The sequence below is a fragment of the Pongo abelii genome, chromosome 12 (assembly GCF_028885655.2).
Source record: "Pongo abelii isolate AG06213 chromosome 12, NHGRI_mPonAbe1-v2.0_pri, whole genome shotgun sequence".
NCBI classification, from domain to species: Eukaryota; Metazoa; Chordata; class Mammalia; order Primates; family Hominidae; genus Pongo; species Pongo abelii.
The window spans coordinates 111,978,392-111,991,473 of NC_071997.2; the positions used below are offsets into that span (position 1 = coordinate 111,978,392).

The window sequence follows — 13,082 nt, forward strand, 5'->3', positions numbered from 1 at the left end:
AAATTCACTAAATTGACAGAATAAACAATAAAGGAATAAACAGAGAATGGAAGAGGCGATGTAACATCAGGCTAGAGAAGTGAAATTTTAGAAATGTTAGAAAAGAAATGCATAAATTATAACCAACTTAGCAGAGCAGTTTTGATGGAACATAATATTTGATCATTATATTAAGTTATAATTTATTTAATTATTCCTTAATATCGAGTCATATATATAATTTTTTAGTGTCTGATAATGGGTTATCATAATTAAGCATTCATCTATCAATGACCATTTAGCTTTTTCAGCTTTTCACTGTTATAATTAGCATTCCATGCATCAGTCTTAAAATATTTTAGGTTTTTTTCAGAATTGAATGACTGAATCAAAGTTTATACCTTTTATGAGTATTGATCCATGCTGCCAGATTGCTTTGCAAAGCCATTTTTATTATTACCATCAATGTGTGGAATTTCCCATTTCACTACAACCTAGCCAGCATTGCATTTGCCTTAGGATGTTCAATCTGGGCAGGGCCACATAGCCCTTGCATCAGTTGCTTGTCTGTGGTGCTGTGGGAAAGTGTGGCATGACATGACAAATTTTACCCGGTGAAGCTTAGCTGTGTGCCTTTACCACTGCCACCTTATAATAAAGACAGATGCTGTGAGTTTAGAGGAAGAGGTGATTTCCTTTGTTTACCTGGGGTGCTCAAGGAAGGCTTCATGTAACAAGTAGAATTTGAGCTGTGTATAATGAGGGAAAGATTTATGAAGAAAAATTTGCACAGACACATGAGAGATATATCAGTCTGGATCAAACCAGAAAACAGAAGCCACATAGTAACTAAAATTGTTAGTTTAACGTAAAGAATTATTAGGGTATGATAGAAGAAAAACTATGAAGTCACTCTATAAGGAGAACTCCAAAAGGTACCCTAGGGCTGAGGAAAAGTACCCAACAAAGGACGGAATTGAAATGAGGCTCAGACCTCATTGAAAGTGTAGCTATAGCCCATTGGATGGTAGAGAAATTTGCTGGGTTGTCTGAGCCAACGCTGGTGCACAATCACAGTGTCAGCAGGTGGGTTAAGACTGGTAGGAGAGCATGCAGAGGGAATCAGGGCAGTGCTGCAGGACCACAGTAACAACCCTTGGGGTGCAAGTGAGTTGAGGTTGGCTAGTTAGTAGAAGGAGTTGGAGCACCACTTTAGATACCACTGAATTGCAAGTTGGAGAGGCCTCCCTGTGTAGCAATCTAGAGCACTGCTGTGTACAGCTTGGGGCAGGGCAATATACCAAGCTGCTGTGTGGAACAAAGGTCAGGTGGCTGGCTGGCCCAGCCAGTGCATATGGTTTGAGGAGAGGGGCTGGGGAGTAGCCACCTTGTCTGGGGCTCCTGGCTATAGTGCTGCTGCTGCCTGAGTAGAGAGCTGGAGAAAGAAAGCACACAGCAGCTAGCCAGATGCTGGAGAAAGCTTTCCCCTATAGGCACCTAGTACTAGAGCAGTGTTGTTTTTCAGCCTTGGCATTATTGACCTTCAGGGCTGGATAATTACTTGTTGTGGGGAGCTGTCCTGTGTATTATAGGATAGTTAGCAGTATCCTTGGCCTCTATTCACTGTATCCCAGTAGTTCCCCAAGTTGTGACAATGGAAAATATCTCCAAATATTGCCATATGTCCTCCGAGGGCAAATTGTCTCTAGTTGTGAACCACTGCAATAGAGAAATCTCACAGCAGTGGAACAGTGGAGGAGTAAAATATAAGCTCTCCAGAAACCTGCTGAGAAAACTCCTTCCTTCCCTTTCCAGTGCACTCTATTGACAGAGCTTGGCACCATGTCATACTGGCAAACGAAAAATGTTTTAAAGGCCCAGATCCACTTTTCCAGATAAGACAACGAAGGATGAATTTGGAGTAGAGAGGTAATAAACTGATAGCTGTACAAAGTGCAGTTATGGGATTAAATATGGTTGGAGAATTAAATATGAGCAAAGTTATAGAAGCAGAAAAGCATAGGGGCACTAGGGAAATTCAAGGACAAGAAGACTAAAGTGCAAGGCTGATGTAAAGTGGTAAGAGGAGAATAAGCTAGAAGGGCCCTTTGAATCTTAACTCTGGAGTGCTTTGAGTGAGTGGAGGAGAGGGGAAGAGAAAGACAGAAAGACCAATGAAGGTTTGAGATTTGGTGCTGTCAATAGATAAGGAAGGCAGAGGCAGAGGTGGAGGAGTGATAGAAATAATTGGGGCCTACATTTTTGCACATAACTACTCAGGAAATGGTTCATGATAGTATATCTTGGGTTTTTTTCCACCTATCCATTTCATAATTTAATGTAGTGCTTTAATACATAAAATATGCTTATTGGGGCTGGATGTGATGGCTCATGCCTGTAATCCCAGCACTTTGGGAGGCCGAGGTGGGTGGATTATCTGAGATCAGGGGTTCGAGACCAGCCTGGCCAGCATGGCAAAACCCCATCTCTACTAAAAATGCAAAAATTAGCCAGGTGTGGTGGTACATGCCTGTAGTCCCTGCTACTCAGGAGGCTGAGGCAGGAGAATTGCTTGAACCTGGGAGGCAGAGTTTGCAGTGAGCCAAGATCATGCCACTGAACTCCAGCATGGGCAACAGAGGGAGACTCCATCTCAAAAACAAACAAACAAACAAAATATATATATATATTTACATATATATGTAAATATATATGTATATTGTATGTATGGATATGTATGTATATGTATATACACATATTCATACATACACACACACATAGAATTTGGGACAAGAGAAGAGTAATATGAGGAAATAAGAGACCATAGGGAGTTCATTGTCCCTCTTACTCTTCTATGGGGTGAATGCAAGGGCAAGCCAGAACCTCTGCACTTTCTCACCAGGTGAAGGTAGGGGAACCTGTCTCATGGTAATGCACAGAGCTAAAAGAGAATTCCAGCAGAGGGAATTTGTGGAAGTTACGGTTTTGACTGACACCCCTCTATAGTCTTTAATTTTGCCAAGGATATGTCTCCTCCTTTCTAGGTACTCTCGTGGTTTGTTTTACTTGTCTTGCGATCGTATAATCCAGCATCACTGAATAGTGTTATAGTTTCCCAGATGTCCTTGTGGCATTTCCTTCTTGGTATATTGAAATTTGCCCTTTTTTATTCTTGAATTTTGTCTTTGGCTCAAGGTTTTACATTTTACTGATTCTTCATACTACTTTTCTCCCCTTATTTAGAAATGGACTCAGAACTCAAGGAAGAAATTCCTGTGCATGAGGAATTCATTTTGTGTGGTGGAGCCGAAACCCAGGTTCTAAAATGTGGGCCCTGGACTGACCTCTTTAATGATCAAAGTGTCAAAAGGCCTAAGCTGCTTATTTTCATTATTCCTGGTGAGTATAAAAGTCTGGATAAGACTTTTTGTAGATACTCATAACTATGTCTGATTTTAAAGTATAGAGAATTTGGTAAATATAGAAAACCTTGGAGAAGGAATTAAAATCGCTTGACCCATTGTTAACAACCACCCTTAATATTTTGACGGCTGGATTTTGTGTTTTTCTTCTATGTATTTACATTATGTTGTCTGTTGTGTGTGTGTTTGTGTCACAGTTGGAAGTATATACTATATATGCAGTTTTGTAATGTGGTTTTGAAAGCATTTCTTAATATTTAAAACTTCATCAATATTTTTGCCAGTTTTCTAAACTTTTTCTGCCTCATTTCAACATGATTGTATGTTTATTATAGAATATTTGGCCAGGCGCGATGGCTCACACCTGTAATCCCAGTACTTTGGGAGGCTGAGGTGGGTGGATCACGAGGTCAGGAGATCAAGACCATCCTGGCTAACATGGTGAAACCCCATCTCTACTAAAAAACGGAAAATTAGCCGGGCGTGGTGGCACATGCCTGTAGTCCCAGCTACTCGGGAGGCTGAGGCAGGAGAATTGATTGAACCTGGGAGGCAGAGGTTGCAGTGAGCCCAGATCACACCACCGTACTCCAGCCTGGGAGGCAGAGCAAGACTCCGTCTCAAAAAAATACTTAAAAAAATAAAATAAAATAAAATTAAAATTAAAAATTAGAATATTTATTCTGATATTTGGCAGCTGAGTCACTTGTAACTTTTGCTAGATCATTGTCAATAGAATTAGGGACAGATGCTTGAGCGATTGCAGGTATTCAAAATGCATTTTAAATTGTGAGTTTGAACATACATGTTTATTCTTATTCTGTAAATTGCCAGTTTGAAACCCTTGCCCATTTTTCAATTGTGTTTTCAGTGTTTTCCTTATTGATTTTCAGTTGATTCTTACACAACTGTAAAATTGTGTTATATCTGTCATACATGACAAGAATCTTTCCTGGTTTGTCTTTTGACATCATTTACAATGTTTATTTGGTTGTATAGAAAGTATCATTGTTATGTGGCCAAAATGCTAAGTCTCTTCCTTTAAGACTTCAGGGTTTTATGAGTTTCTTAGAGAGGGCTTTCCTACTCCAAGATTATAAAACAATTCTGCCATGTCTTCTAGTATTTTTACAATTTCATCTGTGATCTTTAAGTTGATGCATCTAGATTTTAAGGGCAGGCACTGAGGAAGGGATCTACTTTTCTTCTCCCTCTCCTTTGGATGGCTTATTACATGGTCCACAACCATTTATTATATAATCTGCCTTTCTCCTACTGGCTTGCAATGCTAACTGTATCGTAAAGTAGATTAGCCTGTGGCCGGGAGTCTCTTTCCGTGTTTTTCACCTCTTCATGTGTTCTTCATGTTTTTTAATAAATGCAGTTTTATGATACTTTTACATGTTTTTTGGAACTTGTTCATTTTTATTCTTTTCCAGAATATTCTTTAGCTTCTTTTCTTTTGGCTGCAGAATATATTTTTTGGCTTCATTAGGAGGAAAAAAAAAGCTTAAATGATCTTTAAAGTCAACTTTCCTAAAATTGATCTCATAAAGGCAGAGAATAGAATGATAGATACTAGAGGCTGGGAAGGGTGCAGGGCTGGGAGGATGGATGAAGAGGGAGGTAAACAGGTACAAACATGCAAGTTAGATGAAAGGTGTAAGTTCTATTGTTGGAACTTATTTATACCAATAGAATTGGCATAGTCAGCAGAGTAGACTGACTATAGTTAACAGTAGTGTATTGTATTGGTATAAAGTAGCTAGAAGAGAGGCCTTGGATTTTTCTCAACACATAGAAATGATAAATACTCAAAGTGAATGTACTGAAACACCCTGACATAATCATTACACATTCTATACAGGTAACGAAATATCACATGTACCCCATGAATATATAACATAAATATCAATATCTTTAAAAAAATAAATAATAACCAAAAAATCGGCTTTTCTAGTTCCAACAGATGTTCTCAGAGGCAACCACTTTTAACACTGGTATACTCCTGTGATATTTACTCCACATTCTTTTTTTTTTTTTTTTTTTAGACAGAGTCTCACTCTCTTGCCCAGACTGGAGTGCAGTGGTACGATCTCAGCTCACTGCAACCCTCCACCTTCTGGGTTCAAGAGATTCTCCTGTATCAGCCTCATGAGTAGCTGGGATTACAGGTGTCTGCCACCATGCCTGGTTAATTTTTGTAGTTTTAGCAGAGACAGGGCTTCACAATGTTGGCCAGGCATGTGTCAAACTCCTGGCCTCAAGTATCTGCCCACCCCAGCCTCCCAAAGTGCTGGGATTATAGGCATGAGCCACCATGCCTGGCCTTTACTCATTTCTAAATGAAATACTTATATTTCTTCTTCTTGAGTTGTCTTTTGTTTTGTTTTGAGATGGAGTCTCTCTCTGTCGCTTAGGTTGGAGTGCAGTGGTGTGATCTCAGCTCACTGCAACCTCCGCCTCCCGGGTTCAAGCAATTCTCCTGAGTTTTTAATATTAGATATTATCTGTTGTCTTCCTCCATGGAAGAAAAAGATTAGCTTTCTTATACTTTCCCTTCTCCATGCACAATCATATACCCCTCCTTCTCCATCTATTTTCCTAGTATGGGAATATTGCAGTTTTTTGTTAGGTCAATATTCAGTGCTTTTATTATTGTGACTATGTATTATATTATATTATGTATATTATATTATATTATATTATATTATATTATATTATACATAGCTAAGCCTATAGGGAATTATGCATGCATTTCCTTTCTTATATATTTTTGTTTGTTTTCCCTCTGTTATTGATGTTCTGTTATTTTTTTGCTTAGTTTTTTGTGCTTTAATCACTCATTTATCCTAGAACTATTCTCTAGAAGTGAAAAGAATCCTTTCAATGCATTTGAGTCATCAGTCAGTTTTCAGAATGCTCTGTCCTTTGGCTCCAGTCTGGACTGATTGCTCCCCAGGCCTGCTGCACAGTTGCCATCCTGGGGACTTCTATCACTTTCTCCTGGCTTGGATCCCTCGTTTCTCAGATCCCACATTTTTATCTTAGTTTATTCTCTTGTTTTCGGTAGAGCATATCTTCTAGTAGTTCCTTAGAAGAGGTACAAAAGAAGTAACACAGCATGCTGGAAAGTGTCTTAGACTCTAGGTTGGAAATAATTTTTCTGTAGGAGGAAAATGGAGGGCGTTAATGGAGGGCATTAATCATTGTTCTCCAACACTCAGCTGCTTATAAGAAGTATTGGTATCATTTCTGATTTTCGCCTTTTGTATGTGAAGATTCTCTACCCACATTTTGGAGACCTTTTCTTTGTTCTGAGATTCTGAAATTTTACAGTGAAGCACCTTGGTGTGAGTGTTTTTTCATACAATGTACTTGGGTTTTGGTGGGCCCTTTTAAGCCAGAAGCTCATTTCATTCTAATAGCTCTTTGTTTTTCTTTTCTTTTTTGTAGTCTCGTGTTTAATGGATGCAATATCATTTCCTTTTCTTTTCTTTTTTGTTTTTGCATTTGTAAGAATTTTCACTGTGTTCCTTTTTTTGTTTGCATTAGTCTTTAGTTTTCCTCAAATGTCTGGCAATCCTTGACTATCCATTCGTGTTTAAGAGGAAGACAGAAAACAAATTGGAAGCTTTGCACTCAGAGCTGGGGCTTATCCAGAGGTGTGTCTAGGGTGATTAGCCATCCTAGCTTGCCTAGGACCGAGAGGTTTTCTAGGACATAAGACTTTCAGTACTAAAACCATGACAGTCTCGGGCAAAACAGAGGAGTTGGTCACCCTAGGTGGGCCTCATCCTAAGGTGATTGAGTAGGGACCCAGTATTTCATTGAGGGATTTCCAGCTTTCAGTGTCTGAAGCTCTTTCTTTTATTGTTAGTTTTCCTGGGGAGGAATCTTCCAGGCTCCTGTTTGAAGAGTGGAAACCTATCTGTTAATGTTCAAAGAGGAACAGGGGAAGGAGGTGGGAGTTTCAGTGTTTGGTTATGCCTATTCCAGCCTCTTCTCAGTATGATACTTACATTTTCAGCTGGACTAAGGTTCCTGATCCAGAATTTCTCTTTGTTTTAACTACTAATGGGAATAAACTATTCTTCTGCCAGGATGTAACAGTCTTTCTGGAAGTCAGTCTGTTCAGCATCTATTAACATAAAAATACATGTACTTCTCCAGTAGTGAAGGAGAGTTTGATGGAGCAGAGATTTGGAATAGCATATAGCATAGGATAGAAAAAATAAGTAGAAACATTATCTTGAACTCGAGAAGGGGTATCCTTCTAAGGCTAGAAAGAAGGAGGTGAAATTGGTTACTAAAATGGAAAAGTATAAAGGCGTATCAGAGGGAAGTGAAGTCTCCTGCTTCCTGACCGCTGTTTTCTCTGTTGAGAGTTGAGAGCATGTTTTGAATGCTAATCATTTCCAGCTCATGAAAAGATCTAGGCCTGTGGTTCTTAAAGTTGGTGTCAGGATCAGAAGTATTGCTTGAGAACTTTAAAAATGCAATTCCTGGGCTCTATCCCTGACCTTTTGAACCAGAAAGTCTGGGGGTTGGGCAATCAGTGTTTTAACAAGCCCTGCAGGGAACTGTGATACGCATATCTGATCCAGGGTGTAATCATGGGAATGAATTGCTTAAGTTTAATGTAGGTGAAGTTCTTTGGATTTCATCATAATAATGAATTATGGGACAAAGTTTTTGGCTCAGTCAGTCCAACTGGATTTTGAAATGTCCTGACATGACATGACAAGTGAAACTGTCATTTAAGGGTCAAGGCTTTCAGAGAATGTGTGAGTGACTAAAAAGTTGATAGATGGAAATAGACGGCTTGAGTCTTAAAGAAGAAGAGGTTGTTCTAATAGTGAGGTGAAATAGTAAGTGGGACAGACAACCCACCCACTTCCCCGCCTGGAGATAGTATTTATTCCCTCACTCTTTTATCCCAGGTGCTAGAAATACTGGGTTGCATTAAGTCTTTGCTCTCGTTGAGTTATATGTGGTGTTAGAGAAGAGTGACTGAGGCCTCTGCTGAAGAGGATTGAAAGGAAGAGAGCCCATTACAGGGGAGAGCCAGATTTCAGATATGGTGAGGAGATAAAGGGAGTATTCAGTGAAGACACTGAGAATGAAGGGAAGCATAAAACATTTGTAGTTTGATAGTCTTATTGTTTATAGTGCTTTGACATTTTCAGATCACATTTCATTTCCTAGTGTTCTTTTATGTTTGCCCTGCTCATTAGTTTGTGGGATTTACAATTGTATTTTCTTTTTTTTTTTTTTTTTCTTTTTTTTGTGTGTGTGTGTGGCAGGTTTCGGGGGAGCTAATCTATTTACACTGTGGGAATAATCAGGATAACAGTATTTCAAGGATTGTGAAGCCACTGGACACCATGTTGTGTCCATCTCTGATAGACTGACATAACATTTCATTTTAAATCACATTGCTTTTGCAGCTAGCAAAATTAATTCTTCACTTCTAAGTTAGTAATGATAATGGTGAGTTTTCTTTTCTTTTTTGTAATCTCATGTTTAATGGATGCAATATCATTTTCTTTTTTTTTTTTTGCATTTGTAAGAATTTTTACTGTGTTCCTTTTTTGATCAGAATCCACAGATTGAAGAACTTTTAATTTAGTTTCATTTTTTCCGATGAACCTTAGATCTTGGATTTCTGTAAAGTAACATGGTCCTTGGACTTTCTTTAATTAGTGAAATGAACAAAGGGAATCTGATTGAGAACTCACCATAGAGTACACTGAATCATAATTCTTAGGAGGTCATATGGAGATAACAGAATCATGTGAAGTATCGAGTGCTGTGAGCACAGTGGTTGGAGATCTAGAAGATAAGGCTCCATGAATAAGTCCAATAGGTCTGTCTACATGGCAACCTATTATATAGATACTGTGCCATATTAACTTGATATGTGGCAGTTTTCGTTCCTCTCCCTACAAAATTAACTGGAAGGTTTAAGTCTATACTTGCAGTGTTGTATAGTTGGAGTTTATTAGCAGCCAGGGCCTAGAGATGATCACTACAACTTCTGTTATACATTGCATGGGTGTTTGACTGATTTGACTGTTATGAGCATGTTCAAGTGTGTGTTTATAACACATTTTGACGTAAACTTTTGATTAAATATTTTACTTGCATGTCTGCATTGGAATGTTTTCCAACATCCTTACACCTGGACCTCCCCCATACCCCTCCGTGTGTGTGTCTTGCTTAGTTGCGTAAGTATAGGCCTTTTAATTTTCTTTGTGGTTTCTTATCAAGGAGGTTTAAGTGGTGAAGTATGAAGTGCTGTATGCAATGGTATTTAAGCATTTTGCATTGCATTTTCCACTTCTGTCTCTGTTATAAGTTAGACCTTTATGTTACTTGCTATGCGTTCAGTTTGAAAGGATTTATTGTATGTGAGTGCCATGCACCCAATCTAGTGCTGCTTGGTGCCACTGGATACAGAGAACTATAGCAAGTGATGGCTACTTTTAAAGAAGTTAAACTTTTAAGTTTGGTACATTATACATGTGACAATATTAAGTATATTTCTGACAGGATAAAACTTCCATTTTTTTCTGCATCTGTCGAGGATCATATGGTTTTTCTTTTACGGTTGGTTAATGTGGTGGATGATGTTAATTTTTTAATGTTAAACCAATCCAGCATTCCTGTGATAAATCCCACTTGGTCATGATGTACTATGCTTTTAACATTTTGATGGACTCAGTTTGCTAAAATTTTGTTTAGAATTTTTCCATCTTTGTTCACAAGGTATACTGGTCTGTAGTTTTCTCTTTTCTTTTTCTCTTTGCAGTGTCTTTATGTGGTTTTGGTATGAGGGTGATGCTGGCCTCATAGAATGAGTTAGAATATATTTCTTTCTTGATATGGTTTGGCTGTGTCCCCACCCAAATCTCTTCTTGAATTGTAACTCCCACAATTTCCATGTGTTGTGGGAGGGGCTCAGTGGGAGGTAATTGAGTCATGGGGGCAGGTCTTTCTCATGCTGTTCTTGTGATAGTGAATAAGTCTTATGAGATCTGATGGGTTTTATAAAGAGGAGTTCCCCTGCACACACTCTCTTTCTTTTTGCCTGCTGCCATCCATATAAGACGTAACTTGCTACTCATTGCCTTCCACCATGATTGTGAGGCATCCTCAGCCATGTGGAATTGTGAGTCCATGAAACCTCTTTTTTGTGTGTGAGTTGCCCAGTTTCGGGTATGTCTTTATCAGCAGCATGAAAACAGACTAATACATTTCTCTTCTGTTTTCTGAAAGAGTTTTTATACATTGGGCATTTTTCTTCCTTAAATGTTTGATAGAAGTCACCAGCAAAGCTGCGTGGGCCTGGATTTTCTCTGTGGGAAGATTTTTAACTTAAATTCCAACTAATCCAATCAATTTAGGGCTTTTTAGGTTATCTGTTTCTTCTTGAGTGAACTTTGATAGTTTCTTTCTAGAAGTTTGTCTATTTTATCTGAGTTGCTAAATGTATTGCTGTGAAAATTTTCGTATTTTTCCTAATTACTCTTTTAAGATAGAAAATTTTTTTTTAAATTTAAATCTGATTATGCCTTAACCCTGCTCAATCTCTTTTAATGTTACTTAGATTAAAAGCCAAATTACTTATCATGGCCCAAAGGTATCACATAATTGTATTTCTCTTCTTCTTCAACCTGATCTCATACAAGATTTGATATCTCTCATTATGCTTTAGCCACACTGATAGATTAGATGCAAAGGGAGGAACCAAGGATTATGGACTGTCTTCCATTTCTTCAAGAGCTAAGATCTTTATTTCTCGAGGGCCTTTGAATTAGCTCTTCAAGAGCTAAGATCTTTATTTCTCGAGGGCCTTCTCCTTCGTTAGTATTTATTCTCTTCCCTTCTTGCAATTTTGGGGTCTTAGCTAAATGTCACCTCCTCAGACCTTTTTTCTTTTTTTTTTATTATACTTTAAGTTTTAGGGTACATGTGCACAATGTGCAGGTTAGTCACATACGTATATATGTGCCATGCTGGTGTGCTGCACCCAGTAACTCGTCATCTAGCATTAGGTGTATCTCCTAATGCTATCCCTCCCCCCTCCCCCCACCCCACAACAGTCCCCAGAGTGTGATGTTCCCCTTCCTGTGTCTATGTGTTCTTATTGTTCAATTCCCATCTATGAGTGAGAACATGCGGTGTTTGGTTTTTTGTCCTTGCGATAGTTTACGAGAATGATGATTTCCAATTTCATCCATGTCCCTACAAAGGACATGAACTCATCCTTTTTTATGGCTGCATAGTATTCCATGGTGTATGTGTGCCACATTTTCTTAATCCAGTCTATCATTGTTGGACATTTGGGTTGGTTCCAAGTCTTTGCTATTGTGAATAGTGCCGCAATCAACATACGTGTGCATGTGTCTTTATAGCAGCATGATTTATAGTCCTTTGGGTATATACCCAGTAATGGGATGGCTGGGTCAAATGGTATTTCTAGTTCTAGATCCCTGAGGAATCGCCACACTGATTTCCACAATGGTTGAGCTAGTTTACAGTCCCACCAACAGTGTAAAAGTGTTCCTATTTCTCCACATCCTCTCTAGCACCTGTTGTTTCCTGACTTTTTAATGATTGCCATTCTAACTGCTGTGAGATGGTATCTCATTGTGGTTTTGATTCGCATTTCTCTGATGGCCAGTGATGATGAGCATTTTTTCATGTGTCTTTTGGCTGCATAAATGTCTTCTTTTGAGAAGTGTCTGTTCATATCCTTTGCCCACTTTTTGATGGGGTTGTTTTTTTCTTGTAAATTTGTTGGAGTTCATTGTAGATTCTGGATATTAGCCCTTTGTCAGATGAGTAGGTTGCGAAAATTTTCTCCCATTTTGTAGGTTGTCTGTTCACTCTGGTGGTAGTTTCTTTTGCTGTGCGGAAGCTCTTTAGTTAAATTAGATCCCATTTGTCAATTTTGGCTTTTGTTGCCATTGCTTTTGGTGTTTTAGACATGAAGTCCTTGCCCATGCCTATGTCCTGAATGGTATTGCCTAGGTTTTCTTCTAGGGTTTTTATGGTTTTTGGTCTAACATTTAAGTCTTTAATCCATCTTGAATTAATTTTTGTATAAGGTGTAAGGAAGGGATCCAGTTTCAGCTTTCTACATATGGCTAGCCAGTTTTCCCAGCACCATTTATTAAATAGGGAATCCTTTCCCCATTGCTTGTTTTTCTCAGGTTTGTCAAAGATCAGATAGTTGTAGATATGCGGCGTTAAGGGCTCTGTTCTGTTCCATTGATCTATATCTCTGTTTTGGTACCAGTACCATGCTGTTTTGGTTACTATAGCCTTGTAGTATAGTTTGAAGTCAGGTAGTGTGATGCCTCCAGCTTTGTTCTTTTGGCTTAGGATTGACTTGGCAATGCGGGCTCTTTTTTGGTTCCATATGAACTGTAAAGTAGTTTTTTCCAAATCTGGGAAGAAAGTCATTGGTAGCTTGATGGGGATGACACTGAATCTATAAATTACCTTGGGCAGTATGGCCATTTTCACGATATTGATTCTTCTACCCATGAGCACGGAATGTTCTTCCATTTGTTTGTATCCTCTTTTATTTCATTGAGCAGTCGTTTATAGTTCTCCTTGAAGAGGTCCTTCACGTCCCTTGTAAGTTGGATTCCTAGGTATTTTATTCTC

The 13,082-nt window shown here is 38.6% G+C and overlaps 1 protein-coding gene across 4 annotated transcripts in view; it reads left to right on the forward strand.

Moving 5' to 3' along the window:
* The window catches only part of LDAH (lipid droplet associated hydrolase), a 141,543-nt gene that overhangs the window by 18,552 nt on the left and 109,909 nt on the right, over nt 1-13,082 (forward strand). For all 4 annotated transcript variants that reach the window (XR_654263.4, XR_008519157.2, XM_054546104.2 and 1 more), the window contains 1 exon segment: nt 3,223-3,378. Coding sequence is in view for 2 of the 4 variants with exons in the window: in XM_054546104.2 (XP_054402079.1) it covers nt 3,225-3,378 (154 nt within the window). In the remaining 2 variants the exon portion in view is untranslated.